This window comes from Melospiza georgiana, chromosome 6 (genome assembly GCF_028018845.1).
Source record: "Melospiza georgiana isolate bMelGeo1 chromosome 6, bMelGeo1.pri, whole genome shotgun sequence".
NCBI classification, from domain to species: domain Eukaryota; kingdom Metazoa; phylum Chordata; class Aves; order Passeriformes; family Passerellidae; genus Melospiza; species Melospiza georgiana.
The window spans coordinates 49,913,438-49,932,642 of NC_080435.1; the positions used below are offsets into that span (position 1 = coordinate 49,913,438).

Genomic DNA, 19,205 nt, shown 5'->3' on the forward strand with positions numbered 1-19,205 from the left:
TCAATGTCACAATGTTCACATTTTATTCATTATGTTACCTCCTTGCATTTAAAAGCTCCTTGCATCTTTTAAAGAAATGAACTCAATTTCACAAGTGCTGACACATTAAACACATATTACATTGCTCTGAAAGATGTCTTCATTAGCTTTGCCTCACTGGTAAGCAAAATTAAGTGGCTGATGGTGACCCAAATTCAGCTCAGTTTGAATACCATGGAAAAACTCACATTGTATCAGAAAGCTGCCAGGTGACAGAGACATTGAAATTCAATTTGAGTGTTTCATGAGCATAGTGTTCCAGGAAAAGAAGGGGAAAATATAAATCTTTATGCAATGAACACAGAGCTTTTCCCTGTCCTCTCACCCCAAGTCTTATTTTAAAAACCCAACCAAACTGTCAGAAGGCAATCACACCTAATTTGATAATTTTTAAAATTTCATTTCCTGATGCAATTACAACTCTGTATTCTACCTTCTACCATCTACCATTGAAAGTGTCTGTTTGTGGTTTTTATTTTGGAGAGGATATGGGGTACCAGGGATCTGAATGGCAGCCCAGCTCTTCCAGGGGATATCCTTGAAGATGAAGCCTCTTTAGCAAGGAGAAAGAGCTGGCCAGGGCTGGTGAATAATAATTCATCCCCATTCAAGGCAGGGGACTGATGTAGATAATTTCTTAAAGTTCTGTGCAGTGCTGTCTTCTCCTGTATATTTGATTATCTTAAAAAAGTCCACGCATGTTTACAGTTTTGCGAAGGAGTCCCTTTTGCAAACTAATTATCTTGAGAACTGCAGTGGGAACCATAAAATTCTCCTTCTAAAGGCCATATGTCCTCTTTCCAATATTTTTCATTAGCATCTTGGTAATTATGTCATGGAATATGATTCTTAAATGTATGTTGACATTTCTTACTCAGAACTGAATTCACATTATGGTTGATGAATATATTGTTTCAATGAGTCCAGAGCGTGTCAATGTCAAGAAATGAAATGTGTTGTGACAGGAAACACACTGCAGAGCTCATTGCTCTCCTTGAACAGATTGGATGATCTAAGGACAGGTGAAAAGCCTGTTTCAACGGACAAAAAAAAGTAGTGTTTATTTCCACTAGGAATGTTTTACACTGTTAAAAGCTTTTTTATAGACATTTAACTCAATGACAAACAGAACTGGAGACAGATTTTCCTTCAGGGTTAGAGGAGGCTACTGCAGGGAAAATCTGCCCTGGACTGGGAATTCTAGCCTTGCTGGCAGCAATCTTTTATTTATTCCTTTGTACCAGCTAATGTAAATTTGGGGTGGGAATGAATGTTTTCAAAAGACAAGACATTTCTCAAGTTTTTAATAATGTATAAGTAGGAAGCATTTCCTGTTTTGCCTTCGTCTCAAAATAGTGCCTCTTAAATTAGTGCCAATTTCCAGATCCATGATGAATCTTTCTGTCATGTAACATGAAATGAACTGATTTGAAGCCATTACCTGAACATGCAATCTCTAAGACAAATTGTTCTGTAGCAAAATACCTAGAAGACTGTAATTGAGAAGGAAGGCAGTACAACACATCCCTTACTCTTATCAGCCACTACTGCCATGAGGGGTCAGCCCCAGGGCTGCAAGAGATATTTGATATCTGTCTGTAATAAATGTGTGTCTCCACTGAGGGGAGGTAACTCCCTGCTGGTTACTTCCCCTCCTCCCTGGCACCTTTTCTCTCCCAGCTTCTTTCTAGCTGGGAGTGCCTGGTGCGGGCCAGGCTGCAAACACAGAGAGCAGCCCACGGGAAGAGGCACCCTATGGCTGGGCTCAGGGGTGGGCCAGGCAGACTGACCTAGTTTGAGGAGCCAGATTTTGCTTTTGCTGCCCCTTCTGTTGCATTTTCAACTCTCATAAATGAGAAAAAGCAATGACAAATTTTTCAAGACTTGGAGCAGCCAAGGAGCTGGATAGGGCTGAGCCCTAACAGGGATGAGTGCCCATCCTGCTCTTGGTGGAGACTGGGAGTGAAGTAGAAGGCAATGCTGTTCCCTCTATCTATGCTCAAGCACTTCTCTGTTTGTCCCCTGTACCAGAGGAATTTGGATTGTCTGCTCTTAAAGCTGCAGTGCCAGCACTACAAGGAGAAGCTCCTTGAACTTCAGAAGTGCTCTTGCCTGATAGAATTAAATCCTACATGAAGTTAAAAACCTGAGGTCTTAGGAATTTGAGCACTATTATGGCTTCTCTGTGTGCTAACGATACTGCTTTTAGAAGAGTTTTAAGTCTAAATCTCTTTTGTGAGGAATATTTTGCCCACAAGTCTTTTGAGAGTAATATCTGACTATTACTATCCTTGTGTGAGCAGCTGTGGGGATTAAGGAGTCACACAGAAAGTTACAAATTTAATTTGTCCCTGAATTACTTGGCACTAACCAGTTTCATTATGTTATGTGCGAGTGAGCCCTTCGGTATGTAACAGCTGCTGATAGTGGAATTTTATAGCAATCAAAAGGGATGTAATCCACACCAAATTTGTCAGGCAGTGTTGCTCCCTCTTGTGATTACTGTGATATATCAGAAGGTCAGCAGGGATGATGCAACCTTGACTTACAAAGACACTGTTGTTTGTCAAGCCATAGAAATTGGTAGGTATAGATCTGACCTCCAGGCTCCCAATGCTGATACAGCCAGACCCATTTCCAACCATGGAGGAAGAAAAATAAAAGGAAAAATCCCAGTCTCATCCTGACCATTTGATAACTTAAATATGTTGGCATGGGAGTTAACAAAGATTACAGTGTAAAAAATGAAACTTTGTTATTGTAATCTCATTTACCACAGTAAAGGAGGAGAAAGTATGAGCTCACATGCACCAGGTGTGGATATCTGGCTGGACAGATAGTATTGCAGTGCCTGTCTTCTCCTGCAGTCATTTCTATACTTCTTTGCCCAGTACTACCCAACATGAAAGCCAACTCTCCTCCCAGTTCTTTATCAGACTGCTTTGCTTGCACAGGGGTGCCTGGAACACTGGGTACAGGCAGAATCCCCCAAGCTCTTTCTCTCTTCTGCAGTGACTTACATGTCCTTCTACAGAGACATCTGCCTCCAATGTGGTTTGAGGAGCAGATTTGCTTCCCAACGCCAGACTTGTGTAGAAGACATGCACCCAGTGAACCAGGACCTGCTTGGTTCATCTTGGGGTTGGCAGGTCACAGAACCAAAGTTTCCCTCTTCTGGGCTTATCCTTTTAAACAGTGAGCCCTTCTGACATATTCTAAAGAGGGGATAGTGGACCTGGAGCTAGAGGAAGCATCAGTCTGCAACATGGCTTCAAGCACTTGAGCTTTGTAAAGGAGTATTTAAGCACACATCTGATTTTACTTGTTATTAATGAGCAGTTCAAACCGCCTCCATTCCCAGTTTGACAGTGACTCCCTGAGTAACTGTCCCAGTGCTGCCCAGGGGACCCAGGAAGCAAGATGGGGCATTTGCATTCCATGAAGGGAAATTGGCTGCTTGAAATTTAAGGGCTGTACTGCATTAATTTCGTGGTGTCAACATTTTCTGTTGAAAGACAAAATCAACATTCAGCTCCTGAATGGAAAGGAGGAAGGGAAGGGAAGGGAAGGGAAGGGAAGGGAAGGGAAGGGAAGGGAAGGGAAGGGAAGGGAAGGGAAGGGAAGGGAAGGGAAGGGAAGGGAAGGGAAGGGAAGGGAAGGGAAGGGAAGGGAAGGGAAGGGAAGGGAAGGGAAGGGAAGGGAAGGGAAGGGAAGGGAAGGGAAGGGAAGATTCTAAGTGAATTCCCTTTTGGTGATTCAGTCCAGCCAGACTTCATGTGCAAAATTCAGCATCCTTTGCCTCCTTTATGATGTGCTGAGCAGCCAGAGTCCATCACAGAGAATGAACTCTGTCCTAAGAATGGATAACAACATTCTGATTCTTCATTAAGGGAATTAATTGCCTTGTGATTGCAACATGCTGCAATGAGGCAACAGTAAGCTTAAATTGGGACTCAGAGGAAATAGCATAAAACTGTATTAAAATGCAGCAAGAAACTAATATTACCTTCTCTCTTTAAAAGGGGAACTTAGTCTCCCTTTGCATAGATGTAAGATTTAAATGTGATATCAGGATGCAAAGCTAAAAATTGGTACTGCATTGCCTAGGGTATCTAAATACAGCATATGGTAAGTGGGGCTGTACAGATACAAACCCATTTAAAATCCTTTTTGGCAGCAAGACTCAATTGTCATATTTTGTTAGGTCTGTTTTGTGAAGCAAAGGCAGAGCTTATGTGCACATGCAGTGCAAGAAAGGATTTCCTACTATGCCCCAGGAAAACTGACAAACCAAACTATTCTCTAATTGAGTTGTGTTCCACTGTACTGAAAAATGTGGTCTTTTTAGCAAACAGCTTTAATGCTAATTAAAGAGCATCTTTGCTTGTTTTTAAGAATCATGTTATACAATCATGTCTGCATTTTTAGCTGGATGCTAAAATGTTTGTCCACAGAAATAGCAAATTGTGACATAATCTTTTTAAGTGGTCTAGATATTTTGATGATAAAGCCAGACACAAGGTGGGCAGGACAGCTGGCAGATCTCATTCAAGCTCTGCATTATCATTACTGAAAGACAGAAGCACATCCAAAATATTTATTTTACAGAACTTACAGAGCTATGATAAAGCAATTTATATCCAAAATTTATATCAAAAAAAATTATATCCACACAAATTTATACCCCCCAAAAATGTATTTTGGGGGAAGATGAAGGAACAAAGCTTTGTATTTTGCAGTGTCATAGTTAAAATCTTGAAGAGTGGTGGCAAATGGAGCTACATCCAGCTGGTGGCTGGTCACCAGTGGTGTTCCCCAGGGCTCAGTGTCGGGGCCAGTCCTGTTCACCATCTTTATCAATGATATGATGAGGGGATTGATGGCACCTCAGGCAGTTTGCAGATGACACCAAGCTGGGTGGGATCTACGGAGGGTGGGAAAATTCTTCAGATGGGTCTGGGCAGGCTGGGGGGCAATGTCTGGGAAACTGCACAGTGTAAAAGGAGCTGGGGGTGCCCTCTGACAGCAGCTGAACAGGAGCCAGCTGTGCCCAGGGGGCCAAGAAGGCCAATGCCATCCTGGCCTGTGCCAGCCATGGTGGGGCCAGCAGGACCAGGGCAGGGATTGTCCCCATGATTGTCAGCACTGCTGAGGCCACACCTCGAGTGCTGTGTTCAGTGGAGTGAGTCTGGAGAAGGGCAACAGAGCTGGAGAAGGGTCTGGAGCTCCTAATGAGGAGCAGCTGAAGGAGCTGGACCTGTTTTTCCTGGAGAAAAGGAGCCTCAGGGAGGACTTTATTGTACCCTACAACTGCCTGAAAGGAGGTTTTAATGGACTGGGGGTCAGTCTCTGCTCCCAAGTAGCAAGTAATAGGACATGAGAAAGTGGCCTCAAGCTGCAACACAGGAGGTTTTGATTGCATATTAGGAAAATTTTTTTCACTGAAAGGGTGGTCAGGCAGTGGAAGAGTCTGCCCAGGGAACTGGTGAAATTATCATCCCTGGAATTGTTCAAAAGGCATCTGGATGTGGCACCTAAGATATGATTTCATGGTGAACAGGGCAGTGTCAGGTTAACAATTGGACTTGATCATCTTAGAGGTCTTTTGAACATTAATGATTTATGATTCCAAAACCACAAATAATTTGGTGTTCCTCAGAAGTTATTTGTATCTTAAACAGTACACACCATGCTGTTTCACAAATACGGCAATAAACCAGAGGAAAACCAAAAGTGAAAACTGAACAGTGATTTTTTTTATTTCCTTTGTCAGGCTTAAGAAATATGAATTAGTGTTAATTTCTTAAACTTGTTGAACATAACAGTAAAATATTTGGAAACCTGACTGGCAAATCTTGGTACCATTAGAAATCTTCCCTGAGTACTTTCAGGGAAAGGCCAAAATACCATAAGACTGGTAAAAGAAAAAGACAAAGAGTGGGTCTCAGATGGCAAGGTGTTGTTCCAAAGAAAATAATTTCTTCTTTGTGTCCCTGTTTGACAAAACCTTACAGAATGGTCAGTGGAATAAATCTGTGCACTGCCTGGTAGGGAATAGAACATCCCTCTTTAGATACTTTAAAGAAGAGATTGGGTAAAGAGAAACACCCTGTTTGGAGGGTCACTGGTTGCATTTTAAGCAGATGAATGGACTAAATATTTCCTGAGGTTCTTTCCAGTTTTGTTGTTCTACAATTCTCATCCTCTATAGAATTAAATGAGTGTAGAAGTCAGTGTGATTTTGAAACTTTAAGTATGTTTTTATTCTCATGAAATATTTTATTATTCTCTGTTGCTGCAGATGCTGTGACTGACCAGGCCATGTTTGCTATGAGGAGATGTTTACCCAGCACATTTAAAATTTATTTGGATGATGAAAGATTAACACTGTTTTGAAGTTAATTTATGGCTCCTGACACACACATCAATATCCTTTCAAAACTTTGGAGAGACTCTACAAAGAGACAATTCCATTATTTACACAACTGAATTAAAAAATCTTAAAATTACATTGCCTCTTTGGGATTTTACTTGTTTACTTAATGGGCCTCTTGACATAAAAGCATTTTTGGCAGACACATTAATAGTCGCTGAAGTAAAGGACTGATTTAAAACAGCTGATTTTCTTTCCATCACCTCCTGCTGCAGCAGTGCAACAGTAGGCAAAATAGCATGGAGCTCACAGCACACATGGTGAAGCAGGGTCTATTTTTTCCTCCAGACTTTAAAATCCCACTGCAAAGCTGATTTTCCATGTACTTCTGATGGTGGCATACACTCGTTTTCTCATCAGCCCTGGTTCAGACCCGGGCAACAGGCCGAAGTAGTAAAAACATGGTCAAAAATTTCAGCCTAGGAGATGAAACTAACATGTACATGTCAAAATGTTAAAAAAAAAACCACACACACACAAAAAAGCTTTTAATGCATTAGGATGCACATTTTTATTATCCTACTTTTTGTGTTGGTGTCAAAGGTTTTTCAGAAACAACCAGTGAAGGAATACACTGAATTTTTCATGCTAAAAGTGATAACAGTGTCTGTGAGGAACAGAGAAAAGCATAAGAAAAGGGACAAAATATGTTTATTGTGTATTGTTGAACTGTAAGTTCTGGGAACAAGGAGGAGGGAAGCTAAATATGAAGTTCCAACAGCTCAGCCATGAAAAGGCATAAGATTGAGCTGTCGGGAGCTCTTTTTAGCCGTGGTGAGAGAGGGAAGCACAGTATTTTAAAACCAGGCTGATGGATCGGCAAGCTGGGCAGGGTTAGTTGGATGGATTGGCAGTGTGGCCGCCAGGTGTGCATCCCCAGAGGCGCGAGTGATGCAGAGGAGCGGCACACGCCGCCAGAGCCGCATCTGCCCTCGCTGCTTTACTCGCCCCTCGCTTCGCTCCCCAGCACCGGCCCGCCATCGGCTCCGAGCGGCGGGAGCCAGCCCGGGGCCCCGCGGCCGTGCCCGCACACCCAGGCTCGGGCTGCGGAGCCGTTCCGCGCAGGCAAACAGCCCCGGGGCCGAGGGGGCTCCTGCCGGGCCGTGGGGGGAGCGGGGCCGGAGGTGCCGCCGGCCGTGAGGGGGAGCGGGGCCGCCCCACGGGCGCCGCCGGGCGTGAAGGGGAGCGGGGCCGCCCCACGGGCGCCGCCGCCCTGAGGGGGAGCGGGGCCGCCCCACAGGTGCCGCCGGGCGGGCAGGCGGAGCCGCCCCGGCCTCCCCCCGCCGCGGGGGCGGGCCGAGCCCAGCCCAGCGCGGGGGCCGGGTCGCCGCCGCCCCCGCCCCCTGCCGAGCCGCCCGCCAGCCGCGCCGGGCCGGGTCGGGCCGTGCCGGGAGCCGCCGGAGCTGGAACTGGTACCGGTGTCGGCTCCGCTGCCGCGGCCGCGCCCGCCGCTGCTGGGGGAGGCGGTGCCCGCGCCGCGCCCCCGCGCCCCGCCCGCCCCCGGCAGCAGCAGCAGCGGCAGCGGCAGCCTCAGCACCTCCGCCAGCTCCGCCAGCAGCTCCAGCAGCAGCACCATGGACCTCTCCTTCATGGCCGCGCAGGTGGTGCGCGACGGTGGCACGGGACGGGGCGGGGCAGGGCAGGGCGGGAGCCCGGGCGGGGGCGGCGGGCGCGCATCCCCTCCTCTGCTTTCCGCTCCGGTCCCCTCTACTCCAAAGTTGCGTGGCGAAGGTGTAAACCTGAGCGGCCTCGCGTCTTGGGGAAGGGTTCAGGAAAAAAGGAAAAAAATGAGGCGGCTTGGCACGGCTGAGGAGAAGTTGGCCGCGCAGCTCGGGGCGCAGCACCTGTTAGCGGCCGGCAGCGGGCCCGGCCCGGCTGCCGCTCCCCGCCCGCCTCCGGGCTGGGCGAGGCGGGGAACCATCTCTCCATCCTCCCAGACCGGCTGTGAATGGAAATCGAAGATGCGATTTCTCGGTTCTTTTTCCCCATTCCGTACTGCGACTGTATGTGCAGCTGTGGTTTTCTGTTTGTTTGTTTTTTTGGGTTTTTTTGGGTTTTTTTAAGTAGTTGTCTACGCATATAGAATCTGGCTTGGCGTGTATAGAAATACTCCCCTGTTCTCATGAACAAATTTTTTAAATTGCAGCTTAGTTCTGATTCCAGCTCGAGGCACGATTGTGGGTGTTGGTGTTCAGTGTACTCATGTTTAATATACAGAGAAGTATGTATTGGCTATAAGCCACCCAAAGCCAAAAATCATCATGGTGAATCCAGGTGAATTGGGTTTTTAACAGAAAGTGCTGTGCTTGAGACAAAGCCACACTCACTGACCATCCATTACGTTTTCCAGGATATATTCTTCTGTTCATGTGGGTACCTAAGTGTAATTGGCCTTTTTCAAGAATAATTTGGATCCAATAATTTGTGATTTTGCCAGAAAACATCACCCACCATTTAGAGGTGGAGTAGGGGCCAGGAAAGCCTTTCTGCACTGTTGCTGCCTGAGTGCTGACTTCAGCTGGAAGCCAAATTTAATCCCAGAGCTGTTGTTCTGTTTCATTAATGCAGTGGCTGTTTTGTCTTGTTCTCTTCCTAAAGTCCACTTCTGAGGGGATGTCAGGCTCTGCCTTTCTGAAGGTAGCAGTTGACTGTCCAAGCATCTCTTCCCTTTGGATGTATTCCTAAGAATTTTTTTAAGGAAAACCACAGTGGGGAGGAAAGCATAATTTCTATTGATATAAGATCTTCCTGTTAACTGGAGTATTCAAAAGAAATTTTGCAGGTGTCAGATCATTTTCCTATGGTCCTTCTCAGCAGAGTCAGTGAGCTCCCTGTGTCCATCCTTTGTTTCCCTAAGCCCTGAGCTGAAGGGCAATGCCCCCACAGCACAGAAGCAGAGGTGCAGCACAGCAGCAGGTTTTACCCATAATCAGAGTGGAGTGTGCCAAAGTGCTGCCCATTCTCTTTTTTATACTCTCCCTTTTTCATTATCCCATATTCTACATAACTTCTGTGCTAATTCTGTGTGTTGCAAGAGTCACAAAGCGCTGTTGCTTTGCTTCTCTCAACAGTTCCCAGTGCAAATGTGTCTTACACTTCCTAAGGTTATTACTGCAACGTGCTTTTCTCCCTTATCCTTTGGGTTAATTTGTTGTTTTCCTTTGTCACAAGAAGTGTGAATTGACAGTTTTTGTTTCAGTGTGAGGTGAAGACAAGGCAATACACCTCAGGAAGAAAGGCTGGAATACCTTGGAGCTGTGTGCCTCAAAGCCCTTTGGGTGGTGAGGATGGTGGGAACCAGTCAGGGCTGTCAGATCTCTCCCAGTAGGGCCATAGAGCTCATTGGGTCTGCACAGGGCATGTGGGAGATTCCTCCAGGGGGTATTTGTGTTATTATTAACCTTTGATGAGCTGTAGGAGAGGATTTCCTGGGCTCCTTTTCTACTGAAGGAAATGAACCCAGTTCTTAAGTCCCTGTGTACAGCAGAGGCTGCACTTACCCCTGTTACTCCCCATCACAGGCTTCTCGTGCCTTTCTGAACTGTCAGCCCTTTCCATTCCTGTCACCATAGTGACATTTAACCCCCAGTGTCACACTCCTTTAATTTTAATTTAGATACTGCTTTTCTTCAACTTTCTTTTCACTGCTTTATCTTTTTGGTTTTTTTGTTTGAATCATTTCTGTAGCATCTCTGGTGGTGTGGTCCAGTGAGATATCTTCAATAACAAATGAGTGAGAATACAAGAGAATTATTGGCTTGTGCTTCCTGCTCATAATCACTTTTAAAGATACTCTGCTATCACTCTCATTATCATCTACCTGCAGCAGGTATCACATTTTACCTGATGAATACCACACACATTAATATTTTGTAGAAAAGTAGGTAATACCTAAACTGAGATGCTTAAAGGTGTACAAGCAATGGTTACCTCTCAAGTTAGTTTCTTTTTACAGGATACTGAAGAGTATTTGTGTTCCTATAAATTGCTTTTGTGTGTTTTCACACCTTTGCACTGCTCATTGAGGACCCAAGTTGGCTTTGCTGGATGTCCTGAGAGGCAGCATAAATGACCTGTATGTCAGAGCCCCTCTGATGGAAATACAGAGTGTAAGTCTGGTCACCACTGGCAGCCTCAGTGTGTTATGAACAGTTAAAATCTGACCTCCTCCTAAGTGCAGCTTGAGCAACCAGCTGAGCACCTCAGCTATATTGTATTTATTAGCTCTGCCATGAAGAACAGCTTTTGATTGTAACTATTAAATCTGTTGTTAAATGAGCCCTTTTGCATCAGTGTGTTCGTCTCCAGTCAGTAGTTGACTGAGCAGGCTTGGGGGTCCTCTGTTCTGCTGGTGCTCTAATTGGCTTTGGTTTAAGGTCCCTTGTGCTAATGAGCAGGATCACACCAAGTCAAAGCCTGTTAGCACTGGGTTTCCATTTTAAATCCCTGTTTTAGTTAAAGTAATGCTGTACATCTCAGGATGCTGTGCCAGAGATGTTCAGCCACTGCCGAGCTGTGTGACAGCCTCATTTCTGTGTTGTTCAGTGATTTGAGAGCGCTCTTGTAGTCTAGGTAACCTCAGAAAAAGCCACTTCTCATAGGTAGAGACTTTTGCTTGCAGCACAAAAGCCTGGTTTTGGGAGGTGCTGAGTGCTGCATCCAGGCTAAGAGCACTCCCTGCTTGTGTCAGGGGTTAGGGGGTTGCCCAGGGGTGAGCTGCCCCCCTCCCTGCTTCTGACAGACTACAATTAATATTGATTTAACAGCCAGCTGAGGAAAAAATGTTAATGGGAGCAGGGTTGAAATGTCTTCCACCTGAAAAAAAATAGAAGCTTTCAGTGGGAAAAAAATGGGAAGGAAGACAGAGAAATAAAAAGTGATGTCATGGTCTTCAGTATGGTCCAAATTGATATGAGCTGGGCAGCACCTGCAGCCATAATGTTACTGATACATTTTTCAAGATTTATGTTTGCAATTTAATTTTCCTGAAGTGTTTCCTGTATTTTCTGTTTCATATTGAAAATTAAGTCTGTATTTCCTTAATTTGCAGTGTTTTTATGGTTGGGTATGTCTCCCTACAGTAAAAATATAATTTTAATTGTCAGATAAATTGTCTTTTCTTCTTTTATGTTTAGAACAGGGAAAAGGTAGCAAGAGCCTTGGGAGTATGGGTATTTCTGTGGATTTTTTTGAGTAAATAATATATAGTTGATGATTCTCCATGTTCAAAACCTCTTTGTAAACAGGTTGTGAGGATTTGAAGTAGAAGTTGAATTCTTTGTGTGTAGTTTAATAATTAGAAGTTGTATTTTTATAATATTTCACTTCAGTTGGAGTAATAGAGGTTTGTTTTGAACATGAAAAGTGATACCATGCTTCAAGAGCTAGAGAAACAAATGAGCAAGTTTGGTACAGAAAGCAAAACCATTATAAAATAAAGATAATTTCATTGCTTTTGTGCTCTCTATTACCCTTCTAGGATTTCAGGGCTGGTCAGTGATCATTCAAGTCGCTTGAAGCCTTTCATTGCATTGACAGTGATCCAGGTCACCTTCCCCACAACAGGGAGGTGGTCATTGAAGAAACCATCTTGAAGAAACCATATAGTTCCCTATTGGGAGAATAGCAATCTCTGCTTCCACATGAAGGATACATTATTAAGATCTGTATAACTTCTGAAAAGCCCTGGAATACACAGGATGAACTCAGTTCCTGTAGGGTCAATAATTTCATGCAAGTTATTTACTGAGAAAATACTATAATAGAAGATTCTGCAAGCTTTGATTTAAAATATCCTTTCATTTTGACTTATGGAATCATAACATCATTGTCATTATGTCACTTAAAGATTGGAAAACACTTCTAAGATCTGTTTCAGCCATTAATATAGCACTGCCAAGTCCACCACTACACCATGTCCTTAACTGCCACATCTGCACATTTATTAACTACCTCCAGGGGTGGTGACTCAACCGCTTCTCTGGGTAGCCTGTTCCAACACATAGCAACACTGTGCATGAAGAAATGTTTCCTAATATCCAATCTAAACCTCCCCTGGCCCAGCCTGAGGCTGTTTCAAATTTGCCATGTCACTTGTTGCTTGGAGGAAGAGGCCAACCTCCACCTGGCTATAATCTTCTTCCAGGTGGATGTAGAGAGCAGTGGGGTTCCCCCAAGCCTCCTTTTTCTTCAGGCCCAACATTCCCAGCTCCCTCAGCCAGTCCTTATCAGACTTGTGCTCCAGACCCTTCACCAGCTTTATACTCCCATTTTCCAGCTGACAAGGACAGCCCATGTGCGTGCTGCAAGGCCAATGTGTGCACAGAGGGTGTGCTTGCCATCCTTGGACACCCAGCCACCTGAACAGAGCTGCTGCATTTCCAGAAATCCCAGACAGAGGTCCAGTATCCCTTAATTCCTTTCTAATGAGATTTCTGGATGTTAGAGGATGCACAATTAGGGTCTGCTGTACTTTGCTGTATCAGCACAGAGGAACCAGAGTGCAGGATAATAACTGCATTTGTTTTCCCACTATTTCTTTATCTATTCTCCCTCTCAGGGGTTGAGAGCCTTTATTAGCTTGTACTCTTTCTTACAGCAAGGTAATCTGAAGGTATTAAAAAAGAGAGAGTTTAGATTTGTGGTTTGGGTAGGTTATTCCCACCAGCTCAAAACAGAATCCAGGCTGCTTGCTCAACATGAGCTGCAGGTGTCTGTGTGTCCATTCTCTGCTGCCAAGAGAGCTCCAGAGAAAGACAGACAGACCTTTCAGCCATGCTTGCACTTGAGGAGTCTGTCTTTGACAGTGCTGAATGGTGGCCATTTGGGAGCTTTGACATTACTGGTTTGGGGCACTTGCTTAGGACTGGGTTTTTTTCTGTAAAAAGTGGGATCACCAAAAAGCAACCTCTTTGCCAAACCAATGGAGAGTTGGGATTAAAAGATGCATGAACAACTCCTTGCCAAAAGCTGCCTTGATTATAGTCTAAGACCTAAGACAAAACCTCTTTGATCTATATCATTAAACATTAATAATGTTAGCTAGGAGCTTGTAGTCATTCTTTTATATAACCAGTTCAGTGCTCACTTATCTGCATAATAGGGCACTGACCATTGCTCTACCAGCTCCACTTTCTTCCAAAGGTTAAAGTAATTTTCTCTGGCATTCTTTGATTCTTCCAGAATGTCCTGACTTATAATAAATAGACTCAAAGCAGCAGATATGAGTTTAACTAAGGAGTTCCCAGATGCTTTGGTTCAATCTTAAGTCCTGATGTCTTGCTGTGGTATAGCATAGCCAGAGGGTCCAGCTGTATAATCCAGATGTTGCCCAAATCCTGGTTTGTGTGTAGAAATCAGTGCCCTCATCCAGGATGTTGCCAACAGTTGAGGTGAGAATAATTTTCTTTCTGCTGGCTGCTTGGCACAATTGCATTAGATTTTTATTAGTGTGGGGATCAAGAGGAATCCCTTCACTTTTCTTATCACTGCAGTAACACTGCAGACTACATTTCCAAGTCTTGTATAGTAGAAATTTCTGTTCCAGCAAAGCTTTTGAAAATTCATTGGAGATTTGGGCGTACTGTTTTTATAAAGTGTTGATACTGCACTTTGGAGGAGGCTGTTGTTCCAGGATTCTGCTTGTAATTGCTGTCAAAAGATGTTAAAAGCAGTGATTCCAATCCAGCAAAACACTTAAACATTTACTGCACTTGGAACACGTGTATATTGTTCCAGTAACATCAGCAGGACTGTCCACTTGCTGAAAATGAGGCATCTTAGAGCCTGGCACTGATGGAGAGAGAATGCTTTGCAATTCATAGAAAAATATCCTAGGAGAGCAAGAGAAAACCTACTGTTGGTCATGTTATTAATTCAGGGAAGCCTAAGTGTTTTGGGAGTGACTGTGCTTTCCTCAATTAATAGCCTGATTAATTTCTCATAGGAGCTCTTACATGTCAGAAGAGGAGGATGTGGTAGGAGATGGGTGATGGGGAAGGGAAGGGAGGATGTGGCACACGTGTTTGTGCACCTAACAAGGGTTAGAAGAAACTGGAAATAATTTATTTGTGTTTCATGTGCCCATTAACTGTGAGAGTAATTCTGTGACACATGTAATATTTTTTGAAATAATTTACATGGTTTTCAGCAGTTATATGCTACAAACTTCACAGAGCAGATGTCACATACTTCCATCTTTGTTGAATGTGGAAAGGAAGGTTGTAATATAATAGCAAAGACATTTACATGTTTTACAGACATAAAGCATTTCCCAACTCTTTATTGCAGCAGTAGCTGGGGACCTGTTGTACACAGAGAATAGCTAGAGATGGCAGGTAAGGGGAATGAAGACTGAAACAGCCCTGCATTCATGCCAGTTGCTTGGTGAGGTGCCTGTTTTTTCTGGAACAGTAGAACCCAACCCTGTCCTACACTGAGCAATGATTCTCTTGGGAGACACGATGAGAATGGAGTTTCTGGGCAGCAGCTGAATAGCCCACTTGGGTCCTCAGAATCCATAGGCTGGAAAATCTTAACTGGTTGTAGATTGGGGTGGAGGTGGTGATGTTATCTTGGTTTTGGCTAATTTCAGATGAATTTCTCAATTCATTGATGAGCTACAAACATGAGGGTGAAAATTCTGGTTTAAGTTTTGTTGAAAATTGAATGAATGCTGGCCATTAGGAAGCTAGTTTCACCATCTTCCTAACCTCGTTCTCATAACAGACAAAAGCAAAAATCTCCAAATTATTCAAAGGGTTATATGGGATTAAGAAAAGCAGTGTGATCCTTTGGTGACCATACACCATCAAATTAAATCATTGATAAAAGATTAAATCATTTAAATGGAGTGCAGTGATGTGGAAAGCAGAAAATTACAGCAGCAATCCAATTCAGCAGTGACCAGCTCTTTTAGATTGCTATGTCTTTCTGCTGGACTTTAGTTTCTTTGGAAGTGTTTTTGGTCATGAATTGTATTTTCTGCCTGAGCTAGTGAGGTCTGTTGTAGTCCTCTGTCTGTTGTTTCAGCAGACATCCTGGTTTGATGAGTATAGTATCCTACACAGAATTACTATTACCCATCCTCTTTTCACAGGGGTGATGATTTTTAAAGGTATCTTTTGAAAATCCGATGGCTCTCTGTGATTGTTATAAACAATTTTTTTTTCCAGCAGATACATGCTGAAGTATGAAAGGAAGATCCTTGAAAATTGGTTATAAACTGACAATAGTTGTGTGGCTTGATCTACTTCTTGTGCTGGTTAACATGTCGGGATTGTTCCATTTCCGTGGAATAGAAGCCTTTGGCAAACAGGATCCTGACATTTCATATGCAAGTTATGAGCACTCTGGAGCAAAAAAGGGGCAGAATGAAGTGTGTGAACTGCTTGACATCTTTTTTGAAGGTGCTGTGTGGTCAGGGTGTGCAGTCCTGTCGGCTCTGGTGCTGCAGTGAGGAAGGCCTGGGCGCTGATTAGGCACAGAAGACATGGCCAGCTGTGACACAAAGACCAGGAGCTGAGCACTTACTGACTGTGTTCTTTGCATGCTGGCAGGACTACAGGGAGCAGCAGGGTGACAGTCTCTCCCTGTGAGTACAACCACGAGCACACAGCAGCCAGAACTGGAGCTGTGAGCGGTGCTCGCTGCCTGCCCGTTCCCCGCTGGCTCACACACCCACACAGTGCTCTCAGTCTGTCTCACAGCACCAGCCTTTTGAAATGACACCTACTCTGACACTGAATCTTTAGTCTTAGCTGAATTCCACTCTCCTGGTAGCTGCCAGAGCCCAAACCTGCCAAGCAGCAGCTAATTAGAAATCATTCCTATTACGGTCACTTCAGAAAAGCTCAGCACCTCCTTGAAGCAAGCTGCTGGATGCAGGGCCATTTCCTTTTGTTTTACAAAGTGATTGTCTCGTGTGGAAATGTTTTAAAAAATAATAATATTAAAAGCTGTTAACCTCAGGTGGTCCTGTTTGTTGTAATTTTGTTTGTAAGCCTTCCGAATATTACAAAAGGTAGAACACCCTTGGAATGAGCCTGCATAACTAAAACAAAACCAAACTTCCACTGTGGCTTTTTTTTTTTTCCCTGCCAAAACAGCTGGAAGAGAATTTGCAAAATGTGGGATGGTGTGCTGGGTTCTGTGACTGATAAAAGAGACCAACACCCCACTGCTGCATGGAAGGGAAAAAGACACCTGGGTGTCTTCAAATGATGTGTAGAGGTTTTCAGGTGTATGTTCAGAGAAAAAAAGTAACAATAAGACTGATGCAGAAAGAAAAATAAAAAAATTTAAAGTTTTAAAGGGTTTCTGAGATGTCAGCTGAACCCAAGGACATGGAGCAGCTGATCTCCTTTAAATAGCTAGACCCTAATTAAGTGTATGCCTGAAATGTGTAATTCTCTGAACTCCCCTTCTGCTTAAATGAAGTATATAATTAAATGTCTTGGTAATCTGCTATAAGTGCCAAAGCATTTTGAGGTGTTATAATAGATCTTCTTTAAAAGTGAGCTCCACTTGAAATATGTTTGCTTTCTCCTTTTGTCCTTCTACCTTACCTTCCTTGATGCATCACACAAGTTTTTATGGATCTTTCTCAGGGGTTTCCTCACAACTTTTCTCTTGTTTACCTGTGCAGAATTTTTCCTTCCAACTCAGGTATGCTCTCCTCTTTGGGTCCCTTCTTCCTTCGTCTCTCATATCCTTCATCCTTACCGTCTGTAAATTATTTCAGAGCTATAGTTGCACCACGTCCAGTCCAAGTCCTACAGAAATCTAAGTTTAGTTCTGGAAGATGGGAATGAAAGTGTAAAAATTCTCCTGCTGAGGGACAAGAGATCCAAATGCATCTAAGGAGGAGCAACTAAAATGCTGCAATCACTGAAACTGTAAGCAACAGGGCAGAAACTTTCCAGTTGCCCTACTAAAGACAAAAGCCTATTAGTATGTCTTTATTGGGCTGCAGGTTAATAAAAATTGATGGTACTTGACATAGAATCTAAATATCAGGAATGGAAATGTCACCTCATTTGCTCTCTTCTGTATTTTGGTTGTTCTTCAGCTAGAGCAGAGTAGCTGACGATCTCAATCTGAAAAGTTCTGAATTCTCCTCTAGATGCTGAGCCCAGCAGTCACTTGTGCGAAAGATACTGAAAATTCATTCACAAACACTCTTCTCTCTTTGCCTGTGCTATGATACCCTTCCCCTACAGACCCAAGGGTCACCTTCATTAAATATGTGGTTATTAACATAAAGACATGCCAAATGGTTATTCTGTGACAGGATCCAGGCAGTGAAATGGTTCATTCTGTGCTGGTCTCTGAGCAGTCTGACTGAGCATGCGGTGAAACCGTGCAGATGAGCAAGGCGGTGAAATTTGTTGTCAGGGTGGCAGGTGTTTTATTCTCCTGGTGTGTTCTCTGGCATTTCTCAAGGACATGAAACAGAAGCAGAAGAAATTGAATTGCTGTGCTTGCTCTCTCCCTTGTTCTCCAAGGTAGTTTTGCAACTCATTTCTCCTGTAATCTTATCAAGTGAGAGAAGAGACATGCACCTCCTGACTTCTCTTACAACTGTCCTTTACACTTTCACAGGTAACCTTCCTTACCCAGCCAGCTGTAGTTTTCAGCATGGGTGGTTTTCATGGTGCACATCTTGCTTATCACTTTAGTGTACATAATACCCTCAACACACTTTAAAGATTGGTGTTTGGATGACTAAATAAACATTGCTGCCTCTAAAACATTTGTCTCCTGACCTTGCTCTGCACGGTGCATGTCTGGAGAAGGCAGAGGACAATGTGCTGATGTAAGCTGCAGTTTGGGCTGCCATGATAATGATCCCTTGCTGTGCCTTAAAGCCTTCAGGTGCCAGCTTATGCCATGGGTCATGCTGACAAGTGAAGGGAATGGGAGGAGGAAGCAAAGGTAGGTTTGGTCAAACTCTGCTGTCTTCTTGAGGACACAACATGGTCTGATTTGAACTGGTGGAGAGGATGCAAGCCAGATCCCAGAAGCCAGCTCATTATTTCTGTAACTGTTGGCTTTGGAAATGGCAAAGTCAGCTGTTACTAAAAATCTTAAAACTTAGTTCTAGAGAACAATTAATAGGAGAGTCTCTTCTGTGATGACAGTTGGTCTTGTTTTGCCACCTCATCTTTGCTGTTAGAAAACTAATCACATAGTTTTACACTCTAGCCTTGCCTAATCAAGGATATAAGTTCATTAATGCAAACAGATTCAATAATTTCTTAGTGTTAGATTTTTTAATTATTAAAAAAAATCAATGTCTTGTACTGCCCATAGATTATGATGGTAATTCAACTGGACTCCACCACATCCATTATATTTTTTTTTGCAGAAACATGTAGCATTTAGGATATGGGTGCATCTCCATACTTACTCTGGAGATCTCAGGGGCACTACAATATAAGCAGCCATCAGGCATATAGTGTAAGTTTGTGTGAGACATGACTGGGACATTGCACCCTAACACTCTGATGATCTGTGGAGCCTCTGCTCTGTCCCACAGGAATGTGGCATGGCCAGGGAGGTGAGGGACCAGGCTGGGCCAGCATGGGCAAGCACACCTAGGGTGGCAGCCAGAGACAGACAATAGAGCTGTGTCTGTTGCTCACTGTATTTCAGGGTTCTTGTCCAACTGTTGCATCCAGCAGTGACCTACAGCTTACAGAGTTAAACCTCTAATGGGATTTTCATTCTCATA

At 43.8% G+C, this 19,205-nt stretch overlaps 1 protein-coding gene across 2 annotated transcripts in view; it reads left to right on the forward strand.

Annotated features, from left to right (window-relative positions):
* The first annotated feature begins 7,996 nt into the window (after positions 1-7,996).
* Positions 7,997-19,205, forward strand: part of C6H14orf132 (chromosome 6 C14orf132 homolog) — a 33,335-nt gene continuing 22,126 nt past the window's right edge. Inside the window, exon 1 of one of the 2 annotated variants that reach the window (XM_058026756.1) lies at positions 7,997-8,073. In XM_058026756.1, the coding sequence (XP_057882739.1) occupies positions 8,047-8,073 (27 nt within the window). In that variant the 5' untranslated portion in view covers positions 7,997-8,046. Of the gene's footprint in view, positions 8,077-19,205 lie in introns of both variants that reach the window. The other variant, XM_058026755.1, reaches the window with a different exon arrangement.